At 37.3% G+C, this 15,260-nt stretch overlaps 1 protein-coding gene and 1 pseudogene across 1 annotated transcript in view; both read left to right on the forward strand.

The window, feature by feature from the left end:
- HEATR5B (HEAT repeat containing 5B) overlaps positions 1 to 15,260 on the forward strand; it is a 98,434-nt gene that overhangs the window by 13,990 nt on the left and 69,184 nt on the right. Inside the window, exons 7-16 of the mRNA XM_042933251.1 lie at positions 1,470 to 1,627; positions 2,754 to 3,003; positions 6,256 to 6,411; positions 6,905 to 7,155; positions 8,739 to 8,850; positions 9,993 to 10,145; positions 11,322 to 11,421; positions 11,734 to 11,843; positions 13,782 to 13,945; positions 14,466 to 14,641. Of these exons, the coding sequence (XP_042789185.1) occupies positions 1,470 to 1,627; positions 2,754 to 3,003; positions 6,256 to 6,411; positions 6,905 to 7,155; positions 8,739 to 8,850; positions 9,993 to 10,145; positions 11,322 to 11,421; positions 11,734 to 11,843; positions 13,782 to 13,945; positions 14,466 to 14,641 (1,630 nt within the window). The remainder of the gene's footprint in view (positions 1 to 1,469; positions 1,628 to 2,753; positions 3,004 to 6,255; positions 6,412 to 6,904; positions 7,156 to 8,738; positions 8,851 to 9,992; positions 10,146 to 11,321; positions 11,422 to 11,733; positions 11,844 to 13,781; positions 13,946 to 14,465; positions 14,642 to 15,260) is intronic.
- Positions 4,737 to 5,138, forward strand: LOC122216428 (annotated as a pseudogene).

Raw genomic sequence — 15,260 nt, forward strand, 5'->3', positions numbered from 1 at the left:
GCATTTTTTATGGTTTTAACATACAAGATAATATATATCAAGTATACTGGATATATAAGCAAGTAAGATTTATGAAATGGTATTGTGTAATCGTCAAGGGACCAGAGTCTGGCACTTTATATGCTTTCTTTCAATCTCTGTGAGTAGACCCTTCTTATAGTACAGTATTTGGTTTTTTTTTTGTTTGTTTTTTTGTTTTTGATGACTATTTTAAGCAGAATCAGAGGCATCATTGATTTGTCATGTGATTTGTGCTGTGCCTCACAGTTCCGCAGAGATGCCTCAGTGAGGGAGGGTTGTGAGTAGATGCTCTGAACCACCGTTTGCTACTGTCCCCACCCCTACTTCACCTCTATATAGTAGAAGGAGAATCAGATGTCATAGATTCAAGTCCAGGCTCTTATGTTAATTAGCCGTGAAGCCCTCTGAGCTGTAGTCTCTTTATCTTCAATTATTTCAATCTGTGCAATTAGATGATGATGACAGGTAACATTTACCAAGCTCTCTGTGCCAGGCACTGAATTAAGCGTATAACAAAATTGTTTTATTTAATCCTCACAAAAGCTCTGTGAATTATAAGTACTATTATTTATTTATTTACTTTTAAATGTTTATTTTTGAGAGAGAGGGTGTGCGCACATGCGGGCACATGGGAGGGGTAGGGGAGGGGGACAGAGGATATGAAACGGTCTCTGTGCTGACAGCAGAGAGCCCGATGCGGAGCTCCAACTCATGAACCTTGAACTCATGAATTGTGAGATCATGACCTGAGCCAAAACCAAAGTCGGATGCAACCAACTGGGCCACCTAGGCAGCCCTATAAGTACTGTTATTTTATAAACAAGGAAGTCGAGCGATTGTATTAATTTATATTCTGTTAAGTGTCAGAACTGAAATTCAAACCCAGGCAGCCAAATTCCAAAGTTAACATACTTAATCATGAGCTTTATACCTCTCCTACAGACTTTTTGTGAGGATTATGTTTGTAGCTGTTTGTGAAAGGACTTTGTAAAATATGAAGCTCTGTATAAGGGAGGGCAAGTCAGCGGCAGTCCAGTGACATTTTAATTTATTGCTAACCATTGTGTAAAGAGCATGTACTTGACAAAGTTCCTTTGAGTCCACCTCAACTGGGAATGAGGGCTGTGATCAATGAGGGCTGTGGGTGTGCTTTGTCCTCGTGTTACATATATCAAGGTTAACAGTATTATTAAGCTATTTTTGACATCAATTTATTGAATTACCTTTAATATCTAGCTCATTCCGTTTCCTAGCATTTAGCTTCAAAGTTGAATTTATTTTTACAAGTACATTGTAAATGTAAAGACTGTAAGAGAACAAAAGGACCCTATCTCCTTTGTAGTAAAGAATCCTTGAAAATAATTCCTTGAATTTTAAGCTAGATTTGTAAGTGTTACTCAACTAATAGCAAGATATATTGCTTATGAATTTATTTTTCTTCCTGAAAGTAATGCGGCAGAATGTGAAGCGAGCGACATTTGATGAAGTCTTAGAACTCATGGCCACAGGATTTCTACGTGGAGGGTCAGGTTTTCTAAAGAGTGGTGGAGAAATGTTAAAAGTCGGAGGGTCTGTTAATCGTGAAGTGAGAGTTGGAGTCACACAGGTTTGTAATGTATACATATAAAAGAATTCTGTTTGCATCGCTTATGAAATCTCATGGAACATTCTTACTAAGTAACAGTACACCCAAGTTTTTAACCTTGTCTGGTTTCTTTCAAAACATTTATTTTACCAAATGAATGAATTACATTCAGATTCCAAATTACACACTTATATGGAAAGATAGATTCTTAATGATGTGTAAATAAGCCTTTGTCTACTATATTTATATAAGTATCCAATAACATTTTCCCAAATTTTACTTGGCAGAAAATCAGATGTAAAATAATTTAGTTTTATTTGAAATTATATTCAAATAGCTTTAGGCATTTAGATGTTAATGTACTCCAGCTACCCTGTAGCCAACCATATTGGTTAATACTTTGATTGGATTATCATTAATGATTAATCACCAGTGTAATTATGAAATGAATCCTGACTTGGAATTATAATTTCAAAATAATAATTAACCAAATAAGGTATTATGGGTAATGATCCAAGAATAATTAATACATTATAAGATAAAATGTTTCTTTGTGATCTTAGTCAAAATCACTCCAGCTATACATTGTTCCTAAAACAAGTGTAAAATAATAGTAAGCCATTTTTATCTTACTATCATAAGCAACTATTTTCCAGGTCCATGTTTGTTTAGGATGTGCGAGTTTTCTTAGTCCTATAACCTTTTACCTTCCTCAGTATTAGGGTGAATTCAGCTTTCCCTCCCCATTCTCTTTTTGTGTTTTTTCATGAAGCTATTATCTTAAGGACAGTTTTTAATCCACCAGGTCTCAAGTTTTCAATTTTCTCAACTTTCATCTCAAATATAAGTTATTTTTTTTTATTTTTTTTTATTTTTTTTTATTTTTTAATATATGAAATTTACTGTCAAATTGGTTTCCATACAACACCCAGTGCTCATCCCAAAAGGTGCCCTCCTCAATACCCATCACCCACCCTGCCCTCCCTCCCACCCCCCATCAACCCTCAGTTTGTTCTCAGTTTTTAACAGTCTCTTATGCTCAAATATAAGTTATTTTGCGTGCTGTCATCATGTATTTCTGTGTTTGCTTTATCTGTAATTTCGGTTCATTTATATAATTTATCTGAAGTTGTATCTTTATTTATAGGCATATGTCGTTTTTGTGACTACGTTGGGTGGTCAGTGGTTGGAGCGTAGCTTTGCTACATTCTTGTCTCACGTACTTGATCTGGTCTCCCATCCTCGGGCAACACAAACTCACGTAGAGGCTGTGTACTCAAGACGATGTGTCTCCTTTATCCTAAGAGCTACCGTGGGCAGTTTGCTAGGTGAAAAAGCCCAGATTGCAGCTGCCAAAGAAATATGCCAAGCTATTGGGAAACAGATGAAAGCAGTAGGTAAGAATTGATATCTTGATGTGTCTGGTTGATTAGTCATTTAGTTTTGTATTAGTATTCTTGATAAATATAATAGATCTGATTCATTCGTGTCACTTTCTGGACTGTGTTTAATAGTTTTATTGAGGACTCTTATTTTGTTATTCAAACAACATCATTACAGTGAAATAGAATTTTTACAGATTTTGGTAGCGTGTTTGAAAGGTTAGGTTTTCTGTTTTATTTCCAGTACCTATACTGGTGTTAGAGCTCTCCTGGTAAGCTCTATTGTGCTTTGCTGTCTTTTTTTTTTTTTTTTTTTTTTTTTTAACATTTATTTATTTTTGAGACAGAGAGAGACAGAGCATGAATGGGGGAGGGGCAGAGAGAGAGGGAGACACAGAATCGGAAGCAGGCTCCAGGCTCTGAGCCATCAGCTCAGAGCCTGACGCGGGGCTCGAACTCACAGACCACGAGATCGTGACCTGAGCTGAAGTCGGACGCTCAACCGACTGAGCCACCCAGGTGCCCCTGTGCTTTGCTGTCTTTAAGGAACAGTCTATTGTAATTTTTCTGCTTGGACCCTTTTTTTTTATAAACACAAGTTTGTTTGTTTGTTTTCCCTCCATTACTAGGCTTACTGTGAAGATGTGGTTATTAGCCCACCAGAGGATACACTGTGAAACCTCAGTAATTCATAATTAAAAGAAATCCTTTTCAAAGAAATGTCCATTTATAAAATTTTCAGTTAACAAATATTGAGTATCTGAGATTTGCAAAGCAGTAATTCAGGGTTTGAATAATGAGTGACATAAAAGTTTCTTGCAATCCAGTTGGCTTGCAATCCAGTTAGGGAACTATATAAGGTAAAACATAAATTCTGGACAGTTCAGTTTTATTAATTCTAATCATGCAAATTATATTGCCTACTAGTGCTCTTTAGAAATAAGAATTTCATGAATAGAGAATACTCGGTAACTTACATTTAGAGAATATATATTAAACATTTTCTAAAATCCATAAAAGTAAATTCACAAATAGTTATAGTTTTGATTGTTTTTTTCTTTAAGTTTTTAAAAATATTTATTTTTTTAGGAAAAGAAAGAGACAGAGCATGAGTGAGGGAGGGGGAGAGAGAGAGAGGGAGAGAGAGAATCTGAAGCAGGCTTCAGGCTCTGAGCTGTCACCACAGAGCCCAATATGGGGCTCGAACTCACAGTCCCTGAGATCATGACACGAGCCGAAGTCGGACGCTTAACCAACTGAGCCACCCAGGCACCCCTAGCTTTCATTGTTTATAATAGCTTACTTAGCAAACCATTTTTAAATGTATAGGGTTAACTAAAAGTTATGAATTGTGAATTAAAGGGTGTTTAAATGAATGAGGCATCATTCTTTAGTTATCTTAAAATAGTAGTCCTAGTTTCACAACTTGACAAATACTTGTACATTGATGTGTGGAAGAAATGTTTGAGTGCCAGAAACACTGCCAGGTTGTGGGAATAAAATAGCAAACCAGATATAGATAGTACCTGGTCAAGGGGCTTATGGTTTAGTAATCAAAAGGTGGAGTTAATGCATTTCCAAGTCCAGAAATAGGTAAAAATAAAGAGGTCCATAATGAAAATTACAGTCTGTAGTGTATTAATCTATTCTCTTCCATAATTAGGTATTATATATTTTTATAGTCTGTCAATACACAATGAATGCAATAAAGGTAAGGAAGTTTTACAGTCACATAAGGGTCTTAATCTTAAGGCAACAGACTAGCCATTTGATTTTTTAAAAAATCTTACAAGGCGTGCAGATGGCGTCACTTGGAGCTTCAGTTGCTGCACAGGGTTATCGAAGACAATGGCCAAGAGCAAACTAAGAGGGCAAAGGTCCAGGAATGGATTTCATATAGCCAGCCAAAAAATTTTAAGACTAAAAACAAAGCAAAACCAGTTACCACTAATCTTAAGAAGATAAACATTGTGAATGATGGAAAAGTTAACAGAGTGAATAAAGTTTTTGTAGATATACAAAAGGAACTTGCATGTTTCTCCAAAGGACTTTCCCTTGAACCTCTGCAGAAATAGTTGATTCCTCAGCAGTGTCATGAAAACGAGCCAGTTAATGTTGATGAAGCGACAAGATTAGTGGCTCAGTTGTAAGACACTGGTGATACATCAAATACCCCAAAAAGACCAATAAATTAAATGTTTTGTATACAGTTTTAGTTTAAAAATAAGTAAATAATAAATAAATAAAAATTTAAACAATCTTAAAAGCAGAATTGAATGTAATGCTATATGTCTGGGATTTATGGGCCAGAATATATTCTCAATTAATTTGACAAAGAATCTTCAGTTGTCTTTATGTTAAATACATTTTAATTCTAATGAAGGGTCAGGGGAGGGGGCACCAAAGCTAAAGGAGCTTTGAGGAACATCTCAGTAAGAAGTTCTAAAGCCAGTTTCCTTATAGATCTACTTCCTTTCTAGTCAGAAATTTGACAGTGTTGCAGCACTTGAGATAGCAATAATAATAAAGTGACAGTAATGGCTGCTGACATTTGCTGAACATGTATTGCGGGCAGCATTGTGCTGTCTTCTTTAATCACCACAGTACCCGTTGAGATAGGCCCTTAACCCTCTCAGCAGATGAGGAATTTAAGACTCGGGTCAGCGGAGTATCTTGCCCAGAGTCACATAGCTGACGTGACTGGTGGAGATGGGACAGGAACCCAGGTTTCCTTTCTCCAGAGCCAGTGCTTTGTACAATGTGATTTGCTACTGCTTACTAGAGCTAGGTGTATTCCTGAAAGCAGACAAGATATCCCAGTATGTATTGAAGTGCTGTCATGATGTCATTAATCAGTGTTTTTAAGTCACTTCATCATTTAATTACACAAGTGTTCTGCTAAGAAATAATTACATACAGAGTTTTTAGCATGCAGACATCAACTGGCATAAATGTTGATATAAAAATACCAATTGTAGGGGGCGCCTGGGTGGCTCAGTCGGTTAAGCATCCGACTCTTGGTTTCGGCTCGGGTCACGATCTCAGAACTTCATGGGTTCGAGCCCCGCCTGGGCTCTGTGCTGGCAGTGCAGAACCCGCTTGGGATTCTCACTCTCTCCTTCTCTCTCTGCCCCTTCCCCACTCGCCCTATCTCTGTCTCTCTCAAAATAAATAAATAAACTTAAAATAAGTATCAGTTGTATAAATCAAAAACATTATGTCACAATTTAACTCACCCACATCAAACACGTGATTGTGTGTTTCCAGAAGCAGTCGTGAATGATACTAGTGCTGAAAACAAATCTGGAGCGGCAGACATTGCAGCAAGCCAGCATGTGATGGTCTGTGCCCTCCAGGAGCTCGGGAGCCTGGTGCAGAGCCTGAATGCTACCGCCTCTCCTCTTATTCAGGAAGCATCTATAGGTATGAGAATTCATTTACTTGCTGGGATTCTTTTCACTATTTAAAAAAGAAAGTCAGAAGTGTGACTGATACTTAACTCCTGATTAGTTGCTTGTCATCATAATTAGCAGTTTTTAGATCATTTAGATCAGTTGGGTTTTATTTGAGTTAAGATTCACTGTAATTGTAAATGTTGAATAAATAGTGAAAGAAAGTTTGGGGAGACAAAGACGTCATGGTAGTTTGTAATAATTGGCTAACGTTTGTTAAATATTCATTTAATTTTTACATCATTTGTATTTTATTAGATGTAATTATACTCTCTTTTGTAGAAAATGTCTCTTTGAAGTTCTCTGCTGTTTCTGAGATGATACGTGTTTTGTGGCAAAGTTCTGAATGTATGTGACTAAAACCATAATGATTATGATTTTAATCATTGTGTTACACGTAGTCTTCTAGTTCATGGAATCATTGGACTTCGTTAAAGAGTAATATTTTGAGTATTTCTTTTTAGGACTTTTGGAGACTGTGACTTCCGTGCTTCTTCATCCGAGTATGGCTGCTCGGCTTGCTGCCGCATGGTGTTTGCGCTGTGTGGCTGTGGCATTACCTTTCCAGTTGACACCCTTTCTAGACAGGTGTGCAGAACGGCTCAACAACTTGAAAACGTCACCGGAAGCCGTTAGTGGATACAGCTTTGCAATGGCTGCTCTGTTAGGTGGAGTTCATCAGTGTCCATTGGGCATTCCTCATGCCAAGGGAAAGGTACGACGGAATTATGAGTGCTGTCACGTGGGCTTTAGTCTTTATTGGAACACCTTCTATGTTTAATGCTGAGCTGGGTGATCAAACAATTTTACTGTAATAGTATAAAATATAGTGTTATGCTAATAGGGAGTTGACAGACCCTAATTCATATTTGATATTTAATTCTTTAATTCTGCTGTCTGGGTGTAGTATCATTTTATTTTAGAGAAAAAAAAAAAAAAACCCAAACCCTTAACAGTTATTATGTAGAAATCAGAGCTATTCTTTCAGCTTTTAGAGATAAAAATTCACGTTGCTCTATTCAAAGATATCAGGAGAATATGCAATTGCATTTAGCATTTTGGTAATGATAATCAGTAGTTATTATGAGTCAGTTTTTTTCTTTTTCTTTCCACTATACCTACTAATACTATTATGGGTTTTTTTCTCAAGAATATTAAACATTTATGCAAATACTGTCTGCAACTTTACATATGTAGATTGGGGCTAGGTTTTTAACTTCTTACTCTTTCTGGGACATTAGGCCCAGATCCATTCACTCTTACGAGCTCCATAGCTACCACTCGAGTGTTGGCTTCCATCTCCCTTTGTCCTTCAACTGCCTCCTCTCTGATTATCCTGCCTGCAGTCTTTCTCCCGTCTCCCCACACCACTTGCATTTTTCACATTAGCTCCGAGACCCTTAGGGACTACCCAGTGCTCAGAGAGTAAATAGAATCCCCTCGGTCTGGTAAACCGGCACCTCCACAATTTGCTGTCATTCTACCCATTCATTCTGCGTTCCCACTGCTCTACTTAGACTAGTCGTCTTGCTCTCTTTCCATGCCTTTTGCAGCCTTCATGCCTGTGTTCACACAATAGCATCTCATCCCCCTTCTTGGTCACATGAACCAAACGTATCTGTTTGTTTAGAGGCCCAATTCAAGTTCCATCTCTTTTATGAAATTTCTTCAGAGCTACTCTGTCTGCGATAACCTTTGCCCTTGTGGACCACTACTACATCTGCTTACTCTTTTGTCATTCATGTGCTGCTTGTTACTTCCCATTTCCCTGTGACTTCTTGAAGACTGTAAGTGCTGTAAGATTATTTTAATGGCAGAAACATGTTAGGAGTTCAACAAATCATTTAATATAGGATAATGGTGCTACCAATAATAGCATTTATTAAGTGGTTTCATGGACCAGCAACTGTTCTGAGTGCTTTGCTGTATTAACTTATTTAATCCTTGCTGGAGTGAGGTTGGCATTCCTATTATTCCTATTTCCCCAGTGAGGGAACTGAGGCAGGGAGGTTAAGGTGTCCCAGATCAGAAAGCCGGGAAATGACAAAGCTGGGCTGTGAACCCAGGCAGTCTGGCTCTAGAGCTCTCTCTCAACCACTGTGCTGTTCAGAGTCTCCTCACAGACGACAGTGTGATCGAGATGAAGTAGGTCTTGATGTTGGATCTTTTAAAACATGTTAACAGGAACAACAAAAAAGAACAACTTCCTTTTTTAATAAGGCGCACTAGCTATGTATTTTCTTACTTGGTTTTTTTAACTTGTTTCAGTTAAAATCCAATTCTGAACTTCTCTTGCAGATGGTAGTTAGTATCGCTGAAGATCTCTTACGAACCGCTGCTCAAAATAGCAGGCTGTCTTTACAGCGCACCCAAGCTGGATGGCTTTTACTTGGAGCACTTATGACTTTAGGTATAGTTATATCTGAGTAGGATGTCGTCTTACTCTGTAAGTGTCAGTAGATTATAAATAAAGTGTAATTTAAAAGTATTAAACTTCACATTCTAGACTTTGAATGACATGGTAAAATGGTGAAGGTGTTTTTCCTTTCATTTGGGAGTAGATTTCTATTTCTGGTAACTTCTGCTTAAGTACATTTAAGGAGAAAATGGTTAACAAAGTTTCACCTTAAAAAATAACAAAGTGTCACCAGAATAGCCCTGGTCTAACTAACTGGCTTAGTGTTAACCAAATGAGATAAGAGTATGGGGCCCATTCCATCCCCAAAGTGACGTGAGTGACATGATTTTAGTGGGGTGATAAAGTCACATTCCAGTGGTCTTGTTGGTGCGGCTTTTCTGGAGTTCCCCTTCTCCCCTTCACTTTCCCAAGTGCTATGACAAACCTGACATGCAGGCAAAGTCTAGCACTGTACATAGAACAGAACTGTTGTCATGGTGATGGCGTGTGTCTTCTTTTTAGTTCACATGTCCAACTTCCAACTTTAGTAGTAGATATGTGTTTTACTTACTGAATAAGAAGCACTTTGAGTTAGGGAGGAAGTGGGGGAAGGTGATCAAAAAGTAGAGACTTGCAGTTCTGAGATGAGTAAATACCAGAGATGCGATGTCCAGCATGCAGATATACTGCTGTGTGACAGACAGGAAAGCTGTCAAGAGAGTAGTAAATCCTGAGGCTTCCCATCACAGGGAGAACATTTTTTTAATCTCTTTTTCTTTCCTTTCCTTTTCTTTCCTTTCCTTTTCTTTTCTTTTCTTTTCTTTTCTCTTCTCTTTTCTCTTTCTCTCTCTCTCTCTCTCTCTCTCTCTTTCTCTCTTTCATTTTATTGTATCTATATGAGATGATGAATGTTGGCCAGACCTGCTGTGGTGCTCATTTCACACTATTTGTAACCCAAACCTTCACCTGATACAGTGACATATGCCACTTATTTCTCAATCACACTGGAAAATAAAAGAAACATTTTGAAACTATTACTGTCACAGATGAAGGTAGAGTGAAATGATATTAAAGCTTGTGTGGGGCTCTTTGACTTTTGTTAGTAATGTTTGTTTTATGTATGTATGGTTTCGTGTTCTCCTTTTCTCCATTAGGACCATCTGTAGTTCGATACCATCTGCCCAAGATGTTGTTATTGTGGCGAAATGTTTTCCCTCGTTCTCTAAAAGAATTGGAGGCTGAGAAGGCCCGAGGCGATTCTTTTACCTGGCAGGTAACATTGGAAGGTCGTGCTGGAGCTTTATGTGGTAAGAACTGAAAGGGGTGTGCTCCCAGAATATAATTTTATTACGAAAATATTTGTGAGGTTAAGGAGAATCACTATTTCAGATTTTTGTGTTAATGTGTAGTGATGAACTCATAGACTTGTAGATTTAGAAAGAAACTTTGGAAACTAATTTATTTATTTTGGGGGGTGGGGAGAGAGAAAGAGAGCCTGCGTGCACATGTGCATGAGTAGGGGAGGGACAGACAGAGAGGGAGGGAGAGAATCCTAAGAAGCCTCTGCCTGTCAGCACTGAGCTCAAACTCACAAACCGTGAGATTATGACCTGAGCCAAAACCAAGAGTCTGACGCTTAACTGACCGAGCCACCCAGGCATCCCATAAATAACCTAATTTTGAGATGGAAATGAAGCAGTGACTTGAAAGAGGAGGTTAGCATCAGTGGTCAGACAAGACTTAGAACCCAGGCCTCTTGAGTCCAGTTATTGCAGTCTTCTACCTGTCAAAGAGGCACTGTCACCACATAGAAAACCCAGTAGGTATTTAAAGGAAGAAGACACTCAGGATCTCCCAGGTCACTGAGTTGACAGTGAGTCTTTTCATGATGGACAAACAGCTGTTCCCTCCAGCATTATCAAATCTGCAAATGTTGAGATGCATTTTTTTAGACATCCACGTTACAAAAATTATGAATAAAATTGTTTTTGTTTAGAAGTCAGCAACTTACAGGAAAGGCTCCAGTTTTGTTTGTTTCAACTGGGAACTAGAATTACCCTGGGTGACTCTGTTCTTTTTTGGTTGGAAAGTGCTTCTTTTTCCAAACCGTGGGAAACAGATATATGCTTAAAGCATAAGGGTGGCAGGGCAAGGTGTCAGTTTTGTTCCCAAACATCTGAGAGCTCTTTTTGTCTTAGTTCTATTGCTAAAGAGGCAACAAAGATATTCCTTCTCACTGAGCCACTTTGTCCACCCTTGGTTCTGTCTTGCTTTCTTTGAGGTTATCTGAATTCAGTGATGTTAACAGACCTTTGAATTCCCACTCACAGAAATCTCCCTAACAGATATCTTCCCTCCCTCCACCTTTCTTCTAGCCTTTTCTAATGATGTTTCTCTGTAGTTGCAGTTAGTTCTTCATTTGATTTGACCTGATTTCAGAACCTTATATTTCATAATAATTAAGAATTAAAAATTTTATCTAGCAATGAGGAGTTTTGTCGCACATTGCCCTGAGCTCCTGACTGAAGATGTGATTAGAAAATTGATGACCCCAATTGAATGTGCCATGACCATGATGTCACAGTAAGTAAGCGATTATAACAAGTTAATGTTCAGTTTTACATATTTATAAATAATCATGTTTTGCATTCCCCTCTAATGTTATACAGGAAACATGTAAAACTTTACTTTTTTAAAATGAACTTAAAAACTATAGTCATGGAATGAATTGAAATAAAATTGTATTTTATACTGTTCCAATAAAGGTCACAGTACAAACTAAGGTGAAAATATTATACTTGCCAATGTATTTTGACAATACATCGATACATTGCTGACGATGTCTATAACACTTATTCTACTAAGCTGACACCAACTGTACTTTTGATATTTTAGCATTCCGTCTGTAATTAAAGCCCATGGAGCTCATCTGAAAGCTAGTGCAGCAATGGTCCGTTTAAGACTTTATGATATCTTGGCTTTGTTACCTCCAAAGACTTATGAAGGTAAATGAAATTTGCATTATCTAATAAAAATTCTTCAGTGTATCTTTCTAGTTCTTCACAACATTACAGAGTTCTGACCAAGGCTGTCCCCTGACCGTACAAAGGAAGACAACCATTTTACTTTTATTCATGTAGAGTAGCTAACTCTCGTTGAGCACTTACTGTGTTCCAGGTTTGTGCTAATCCCTTTACGTGTATTATCTCTTTGGACTCTAACCACAACTTTATGAGGTAATTCACCTATATTTTATAGATGAAGAACCTCCGGTACAGAGAGGTGATGTAACTTACCTAAGTCTGAGATCTAGTAAGTGGCAGAGCTTGGATTCAGACCCAACTGGTTCAACTTCATAGTCTCTGCTTTGAGTGGCTAAAATGAACAAATCAGGAGACTACAGATGCTGGTGAGGATGTGGAGAAACGGGAACCCTCTTGCACTGTTGGTGGGAATGCAAACTGGTGTAGCCAACTCTGGAAAACAGTGTGGAGGTTCCTCAAAAAATTAAACATAGACCTACCCTATGACCCAGCAATAGCACTGCTAGGAATTTACCCAAGGGATACAGGAGTGCTGATGCATAGGGGCACTTGTACTCCAATGTTTATAGCAGCACTTTCAACAATAGCCAAATTATGGAAAGAGCCTAAATGTCCATCAACTGAAGAATGGATAAAGAAATTGTGGTTTATATATACAACGGAATACTACTTGGCAATGAGAAAGAATGAAATATGGCCTTTTGTAGCAACATGAATGGAAGTGGAGAGTGTGATGCTAAGTGAAATAAGTCATACAGAGAAAGAACAGATACCATATGTTTTCACTCTTATGTGGATCCTGAGAAACTTAACAGAAGGCCACGGGGGAGGGGAAGGGGAAAAAAAAAAGTTAGAGAGGAGGGAGCCAAACCATAAGAGACTCTTGAAAACTGAGAATAAACTGAGGGTTGATGGGGGGTGGGAGAGAGGGGAAAGTGGGTGATGGGCATTGAGGAGGGCACCTGTTGGGATGAGCACTGGGTGTTGTATGGAAACCAATTTGACAATAAATTTCATAGTAAAAAAAAACAACAGAGGTGCCTGGGTGGCTCAGTCGGTTAAGCGTCCGACTTCGGCTCAGGTCATGATCTCACGGTTCGTGCATTCGAGCCCCGCGTCGGGCTCTGTGCTGACAGCTCAGAGCCCGGAGCCCGGAGCCCGCTTCAGATTCTATGTCTCCCTCTCTCTCTGCTCCTCCCCCGCTCACGCTCTGTCTCTCTCTCTCAAGAATAAATAAACACTAAAAAACAACAACAACAACAAAGTCTCTGCTTTTAATTACTGTCTGAAACTGCTTCATATATATTATAATATAGCCAATAATTTAGGAATCTTGAAAGAGAATAATAATGTACTCTATAGATATCAAATATTATGTAAAATGTTAATATTAAAATAAGCCATTGATTTGTCTTCACTTCAGCCATGTCCAAGAATTCTGATGTGCTCGGCTTCAGTGTCTGCACATCACTGGGTAATTAATAATAAGTAATCGTGTCATATTTAGTATATTTAAATAAATATTTAAAGCATGAAAAATTTTAATATATTAAATTTAAATGTTTTCAATTTAAATAGGAAATGTAATAGTTATTGTAAATATTTTCTCTAAGTTTTTTGTTCCTTTAAATAACTTGGGCTAAAACGCATAATACAATAATAAAAAAGAAAGTACCATTATTGTATTTTAAAACAGCATTAAAGTATTTGATACAGATTTTTTAAAAAAGAGAACAGGGGGTACTTAATTATTTCACTTGATCTTAGCCAAGAGGCTGAGAAGCGATGGGACTTAATTATTTTATCCCTGTTGAACATGGTGCTTCTTTTTGTGGGCAATGATTGCAGTTTTCATAAAAGCTATTCTTTCATGTCTGATCTGAAGTTCTGTTTTTTTAGGATCTTTCAACGCACTTCTTAGAGAACTGGTAGCAGAATTCACTTTGACTGACAATTCAGCCAACACAACCACTTCCCTCCTCAGATCCCTCTGCCATTATGATGACAGTGTTCTTCTTGGTTCCTGGCTTCAAGAAACTGATCATAAATCAATTGAAGACCAGGTAGCAAACTACACAGGGAATGAAATACTACGTCATCAAAAGCAATGGGGCTATTACAGATTGTTATTTAAAAAGGAAATATTTCAGACTAAAGTTTAATTTTATTTTAGCTTTCTTAGACATTTAAAGATCGCTTCCTGGTGGTAGAAAAAAATAGTGAAAAATGGTGAATTTCTTACGTTCTTTTAAAAAAAGACTTACTAATGCCTCTTTTAGTCAGTTTTCGTGAGTTGAAGTTATTCCTGATATTGTTTTGCTTACACATTGTAAGGTGGTCAATATACAAATGTTAAAATGAATAAGTATTTTCTTAAAATTATACAAGGTGTTACTGATGGCTTTTTTTAGTGGCCAAATAATATTTTTATCTATTTAAAATTTTTCAGATTCAATCATTTTTGTTTTTTTCTTTTTTTTCAAATTCAATCATTCTTGGTTTTTCTGTTTTTCATGCCTAACTAATAATTAGTGAGTTTCTTAAAGTAGATTTTGAATGATTTTTATGTCCTTCTTTTTGTAGCTCCAGCCAAACAGTGCATCTGGAAGTGGGGCTCTAGAGCACGACCCATCCTCCATTTACTTACGAATCCCTGCTGGAGAAGCTGTGCCTGGTCCTCTCCCTCTTGGGGTTTCAGTCATTGATGCTTCCGTGGCTCTTTTTGGCGTAGTGTTTCCTCATGTTTCTTACAAACACCGGTTAGTATAAAATCAATCAAATAATTTTAGTTTAATATAAACTATACCAGAGAGGAGGTGGGTGGGGGAATGGTTTAAGTGGGTGATGGAGATTAAGGAGGGCTTTTATTGTGAGGAGCCCTGGGTATTGTATGGAAGTGTTGAATAACTATATTGCACACCTGAAACTAACGATTACACTATGGTAGCTAGCTGCAATTTAAATGAAAACTTTTTAAAAATAAAAATAAAAAAATAAAATAAAAAATAACACTTTTTAAGTATTTAACATAATAAAGCTGTCAGGAAAAACATATATATAAATTATATTTAAGCAATAGATTTTCCCATCTCAGTTACCTGCAATAAGGTAAACTACTACTTAAATAATAGGCTTATAAATTTAATAATGTAAGTGACACATACATGATGAAAAAAATTGCTTGAAAATTCCACATAATTGAAACGTTTTAAGATTTGGCTCTGTGAACTGGCCTCTGACATCCATTGTCTTGTGGACTGTCTTAAAACAGCAAGATTTTCATTTCAATAATTCGTTTGCGAGTTTTTAAGTAGGTTTTCCATATCTTTAATTACAGACATCACTTTGCTAACTCTTTTTTTTTATTACTGAAGAAGT

This window comes from Panthera leo, chromosome A3, assembly GCF_018350215.1.
Source record: "Panthera leo isolate Ple1 chromosome A3, P.leo_Ple1_pat1.1, whole genome shotgun sequence".
Lineage (NCBI taxonomy): Eukaryota > Metazoa > Chordata > Mammalia > Carnivora > Felidae > Panthera > Panthera leo.